The sequence below is a fragment of the Ptychodera flava genome, chromosome 3 (assembly GCF_041260155.1).
Source record: "Ptychodera flava strain L36383 chromosome 3, AS_Pfla_20210202, whole genome shotgun sequence".
Lineage (NCBI taxonomy): Eukaryota > Metazoa > Hemichordata > Enteropneusta > Ptychoderidae > Ptychodera > Ptychodera flava.
In genome coordinates, this window is record NC_091930.1 from 35,375,451 (window position 1) to 35,381,877 (window position 6,427).

Genomic DNA, 6,427 nt, shown 5'->3' on the forward strand with positions numbered 1-6,427 from the left:
AACGTTCGCCAGAACGCATAAGTTGAAACAAATTGTGTGCAGGGTGGTACTGATCATTAACAATGGAGACAGACTTTTTGAGAACACGGTCCTTGTAAAGAGTGTCTAACGATGGAAGATTACAACCAATAATTTTGCTAGCGGTACTGACGATCCGGTTGAGTCGTTTCCGGTCATTCATTGTGATATTACCATACCAGACAGTGATTGCGAATGTCAAGACACTCTCAATCACTCCTCGATAGAACCTAATCAACAAGTTCTGACTAACACGAAAACTCTTCAACCTCCTCAGAAAGAACAAGCGTTGCTGGCTTTTCTTGACTATGAAATCAGTATTGGTTTCCCATTTCAAGTCAGCAGATAAGTAGACACCAAGAAATTTGAAAAAAATTAACTATTTCCACTTCGGTACCATTTATAGCAAGAGGCGTAATTTCTGATGGATTTTTACGAAAGTCCACTATTATTTCTTTTGTTTTCTTGACATTCAGATCCAAGTTGTTATTGGAACACCATTCAACTTTATCGTCCACTTGTTTCCTATATGATGATTCGTCAGATTCAATAAAACCGCAAAGGGTGGTGTCATCGGCGAATTTTACAATGAAATTGTTCTCCTCAGAACTCACAACACAATCATGGGTAAACAAAGAATAGAGTATCAGTGACAGGTTACAACCCTGGGGTGTACCAGTATTTAGGACGATAGATTTGAAAAGTTACTGCCAATTTTCACGACTTGGGAGCGATTTAACAAGAAATCTAAAATCCATTTACAAATCGAGGGATTGAAATTTTAAGTTAGTGAGCTTATCATATAATTTAAAAGGTGATATAGTATTAAATGCTGAACTATAGTCAATGAATAAAGCCGACAATAATTTGGAATTTTCTTATCCAGAAACTGAGAAACTTTGAAAGTGCCCAAGATACAGCATCATCAACCGATCTATTTGTTCTATAGGCGAACTGATATGGATCTAAAGATGCAGGAATATTCGACTGAATGTATTTTCTAACAATGGTTTCTAGACATTTCATAACAGTAGATGTAAGAGCTATTGGACGATAATCATTTAAGCAAGTAACTGGTGTGCGTTTTGGTACGGGAATTATGATGGATCTTTTGAACACATTTGGAACGTGACTCGTTTTCAATGACCAGTTAAATATCACACATAAGATTTCACACAGTTCGTCTTAACATGATCGTAACAGACGAGGACAAATTCCATCTGAACCAGAATTTTTTTTCTCACGTTCAATGTTCTTGAAGTGCGTCGGAGGTCCCCTAAGCTTACTTCAAACGGAGGAGGCAGCGATTCACTTGTGACTGGTGGAATGTCAAAAGGACAGTCAAATCGCGCGTAAAATTCATTTAAACGATCCGGAAGAGTTTCATCATCCGTTGGAGCTGATTTTGACTTAGAATACGCATTTTAAACAATATGACATACTAGTAGTTTTGATTCTAAATACAACATAATTGTCACGCTGTTGCATTGTTCATCAACCATTTGTGTTTCAAAGGCACTTCAAACAATATACGATTACGAGATAGAAGTAGAATTTTTGTTAATTATCATTGTCAAGCAAGTGGGGTGAAGAAAGCCAGGCGTAATCTAATTCTGCATAAATGGAAATTAAATATACTTGCGTGATTTACTACGTTAGCAAAAAACGTGCTGGCTTTCTTATAACGTATGCGTCAATACTTTTTTATAGGATTGCCTTGTTTCATCACAGTAGTCGCTCCCAGTGCATGTCGGTGATGCTTGCTCATAAACTCAAGCAACATTTGCCCAAGATAAATTAGTGCGAAGGCAAAATTATTGGAACGATAGTTGCAAAACCAGATTGATCTGCAAGGGGATATATCATTCGAAGCAGCAGCCACGAATTGTGTCAAGAGTTTCTATACTTGAGTAATGTACGTCGCGGTGAATTTGGCACGTTCACAATCTCAGGAAAGATCTCAATGCGATTCCATCTGGTCCAAATTGGTGATCAAAAATACATCATTATCGACGATGAAAATATGTACCAGCATTTTAAACCGAAATTTTCTGATCTTATTAATATGTGCCAGGTCAAGTGCTCAGCCCTTATGTGATATAATAATAGCGACATTGCAAACCTTGCTTCCATTTTAACTGTGTGCGTGTATGCCTGTTGGCATGCGTATACTGCAATCAAAACGAAACAACTCTACACAACCTAGCGCCTTCACTGCAAGCTACACATCTGTGAATTGCTGAACAAAAACAAAGGGAGAGTAATTACTCGTCAAGAGGTTGTCCATTCCAATCCACAAACTGTACAGGTTTAGTTGACAATCCATCTCTGCTAAAAAAAGATAAACAGTCTGAATGTAAAGAATCGCTAACACGGGTCGTGTGATTAGCAGGATAGCAACTCTGTAGTCAAAATAATGAAGGAAAATGCTAATATGAAATTTTCAACGAGATACACATCCGTACAATATCTCAAATGAATGACAACCATGTTTTTCTCTGCTATGATGTTACAAGTCGACTCGTTCATCTGTGCAATCTTGTATCAAACAGCTACACTTATGGAGCTGAGACTTTTCATAGATTTCTGAAAGGGACTTTTGAGAATTATTAATATTGCATCGCTACGCAATACGAAGCAGGTCCGTCGATAGGAATCGTATTATAGCCTCTTACATCAAATACGCCGAATATTATAAGTATTATACAAGAATTCAGTTTTGTAAGAATAACCATTTCATTTACCTGTTTGACTTTCGTTCCTCTTGATCGGCGTCTTCTTTTTCACAGGGCACTTGATCTATTTAAATTGTTAAAGTTTAGCTTCTTTAATATTACCTTTGTTTGAAATTATGCATCTGTGGTGAATTTAACATATTCGAGTTTCCAGTGTTCTTCCTCCTGCCGTACACTTTACAAAACCAAGGAAAGATACATACAGCAGCATACAATATTGGATTCTCAACCCATTTTTAGTCAAGTTGTCCACGCTAGCGATATCCCCCCGAAATATTTTATGTCGCATGCCGTGAGCGGTCTTCCATACAAAATCGTGATTTTAATCCGTTTTCGAGCACGCCCAACTTGTCTAGATACACGATATGCTAAGCTATGCTTTTAAACTTACACCAAGCCCACTTTTACCTCTCTATGCGAGGGGACAGCGACCGTTTCTGGTCCGCGCCATTGCATGAAAGACTGTGTAGACAACGGCCGATAGAGGACGCTGTGACACGAAGAATTGCAATTCTCAACATTCAATCAACATAACGAATTCCAATTCTCAATGAACGTGAAGCATTGCAATATTGTCAACATTCAACATGAAGAATTCCAATTTTCAATGAAATTAAGAATGCAATGTCCAGTTGCAAAATTGAATACAGAATAGCAAAATAGAATGTCAAGTTGTAAAATGGAATTCAGAATAGAATGTCGAGTTGTAAATTGAATGAAGAATAGTAAAATAGAATGTCGAGTTGTGAAATTGAATTCAGAATAGTAAAATGGAAGGTAATAATTTTGGCATGGATTGAACACCATATGTCGTCTACCCGCGCTAGCTTCCGGATGTACAGTACGTATTGGTAGCAGTATGGCCGTTGGGACAGCAAATGGAGCATTCGTCAAACGAAAATATTCTTCGCTTGCGCGGTAATACAGAGTGTTTGAAGAAACCGACCCCACACCTGTGTTCCGACACTCCCAGCGTGCCAGATACGTGGGGAAATGTAATCTGTGAGGTTTATCTTAAACCCAGTAAACTCTCATTTAAATTTATTATGAATTGAATCAATTTTCTCATTACCATGTAGTGTATAGTATTAAAATGGCAGCGAAAGAGGTGTTTTTATACAATTAACAATGTTCATGATCTTGCCATAGCAACTGTTTCTCGTCCAGGTTTGATGGCGCTATCCAATTGGCATTGGTTTATTTATTTGTTTACGACTGCCTGTTTCGATGCTAGCATAGGTATAATTTGTTAGATGTAAACTTTGTACAGGAGGTTTGAACCCTCTTGAACCCTCGATAAACGAGGTCATGTCATAGTATCAGATCAATAAAGGAATGTACTAACCTTCATGTGGATTGGAAACACCCTCGTCCATATCTTCTTCACAATCAGATTGTGTCTTCTTTTGAACCTATGCAAATATCAAACGTAATTATGATTTTTCATTAGCCAGCTGTTCTGACTTTCTGATTACGTCAAGAATATTGCACAATTCCCTTGCCAACGCTCGATATTCATAACCAAGTTAACTGTTTAAGGTAGAATGCGCTTTCGGGGACAGAAATTTGGACTCTCAAACTTTTCAAATTCTTTCCTGAGCTACCACTTGCTGGGCTCATTTTGAAGCCATTTGAATAAGACAAACTCTCCTGTCTTAGCTTATTGAGAATTTTATTTTTTTCTCTATGGATTTAACAAAATGATGGCAGTCATCTTTAATTTCAAATATCCGTAGAGCTTGAGTAGCTTGTTTCTCTAGATCAAAAAGGCCTATGACGTCACGTTTTTAGAACAAGTAGGGACTAAAGACATCTTTTTCTCTCATCATGTGACGAGGTTCGGCGAATTGAGACACGGAATGAGCATGTGGAGTGTTATAAATATATATATTAACGTAGGAATTGACTACTCTTAGTACAAGGTTAATTATTTTTGTTAATTTGGTTTCATTGAAGGCTCTAGGGCGGGTGACGAAAGCATGAGGCTTGTACCCGGCGAAATTTTCGCACTGCACTGACCGTCAAGGACCGCAATGGCAATAGTGGCTGTGGATAGTCAGGGGCTCTTGTAGGAAATGGAAACTTCAGTGCTGCTGCTATTATGATTTTTCAGACTGCTTGAGCGGCAAATTTCCCCAATTTTCTATTGTATTTGCTTTTACCGTATAGCTGTGATAGAGGGTCCGCATGCCAGCCTGATTATTTACGGTATGGACACTCAACAAGTGATTTGTGCAAACACGACAGGTACGTACGTTCTCTGTTTTTGTATCCTCTTCAACACTAACAGGGAGTGGGTCTGTTTCTGACTTGCTGACACCTTCAGAGAAGTAGACAAGGAGTTTAACATAAATATCAAAGAAGTACTTTTGAGGAATAATTACATATGAATGAGCATTGGTACATTGGCTTTCCGAGGAGTAGAAATGCGGAACACTTTCGTTTAGCAATAACATGAATATTTTGGCTCAGACCGAAACCGAAACAACCCCATATCTGATAGGTGATAAAATCTCTGTGAAGTAGGTCACAACCACCATTCGTTCATATCACGGTAACGGCGCGGCCATATTGCATTCCAGAAGACATTTCCGCGAGGCAGTATGGACTTCAACTTTAAGTATCTAGAGTATAAAGGATATATAAAAGTGTGTATTCTTAGATTTCTGAAAACAGGTTAGCTTATGTTGAACAGGACATTGGTCGTATTTAACAGTTTAACTGACCTGCAGGGGTGGGTCGGTCTGTGTTAGCCATCTTCGATGCCTCATCGTGGTGCATACTCGGTGGCGAATGGCACAGGTTATTTAGATGTGATTTCATCTCTTCGCTTCCTTCTTTAGGTACTTCTAATCTGACCTCTGCGGATGTCATTTTCTTCTGAGCCCTGCGGAAAAGGGCTCTCTGGCCAATTATCAGCTTCAAATCAATGATGTCAGTTTCGGTGAGACTTTCCAATGTCCCCTTGGTCGTCACTTCATTTTCCACCAATTTACCAATTGTTTCGTTGGACAGGCCCTTTGATTTACACCACTCCCCGATATCGAAATCTTCACGTTCTGTATTTGACATTGCGACAACTGTGAGCCAAGACTTAAATAGTTGTTACTCCATTAACGGCAGGCGTGATAGTGATGTGGAAAGAGGAACCTTTTGAAGTTAAACTTTGTTCAAGTGGTAGTACAGTTAGTCTCACTAAGTTATGGAGCTTCATTAAGCCTCCTAGGTTTGCGTATGTTAATCAGAGTACACTACAACGATAATTCAAAAAAAGATAAGAGCGTTGAAAAAACTGCTGAGAACAGTGATATTCCTTAACATTCAGAAGTTTTTCGAAAGTCGAAAATTTTATATTTCAGTTGGGTCAACACAGGAATGCCGTTTTTGTCCTTTGTCATGGCAAATTTGACCTTCTGATCTTTATCTTGAAGCGCCCAGTGAGCTGTAAATCTAATGATCACGACGGACATATTATCATCGCTATTTTAGAGGCGTAATATGTAAATTATTGGCTAAGCAAGGTTCAAAAAAGCCATCTTATGAAACTCATTAAGGCCAAAGTAATTAAATTCTTTGTTTTGCGTCCCCACCCGCTTAGGTTTTTAAGGTTTTCATGAAAAACACACACAGTGTATTTGAATAGGAAATTTTAGGACATAACCGCTTAGCTTTTC

At 38.4% G+C, this 6,427-nt stretch overlaps 1 protein-coding gene across 1 annotated transcript; it reads right to left on the reverse strand.

Annotated features, from left to right (window-relative positions):
- Positions 1–4,093: 4,093 nt before the first annotated feature.
- On the reverse strand, positions 4,094–5,993 carry LOC139129244 (uncharacterized). Its single transcript, XM_070694887.1, has 3 exons — positions 5,480–5,993; positions 5,009–5,073; positions 4,094–4,165 (listed from the first exon to the last, which is right to left on the reverse strand). Exons 1-3 carry the CDS (start codon positions 5,823–5,825, stop codon positions 4,094–4,096), a joined length of 483 nt encoding a protein of 160 aa, XP_070550988.1. The 5' UTR covers positions 5,826–5,993.
- Positions 5,994–6,427: the final 434 nt, after the last annotated feature.

What these genes read in the sequence shown, in the direction of transcription:
- LOC139129244 (XM_070694887.1), bottom strand. Translation starts at nt 5,825, where the DNA reads ATGTCAAATACAGAACGTGAAGATTTCGATATCGGGGAGTGGTGTAAA. An exon ending in AGACCGACCCACCCCTGCAG is followed by an intron (nt 5,074 to 5,479) that starts GTCAGTTAAACT and finishes ACTTCTCTGAAG; the next exon opens with GTGTCAGCAAGTCAGAAACA. An exon ending in AGGATACAAAAACAGAGAAC is followed by an intron (nt 4,166 to 5,008) that starts GTACGTACCTGT and finishes ATATTTGCATAG; the next exon opens with GTTCAAAAGAAGACACAATC.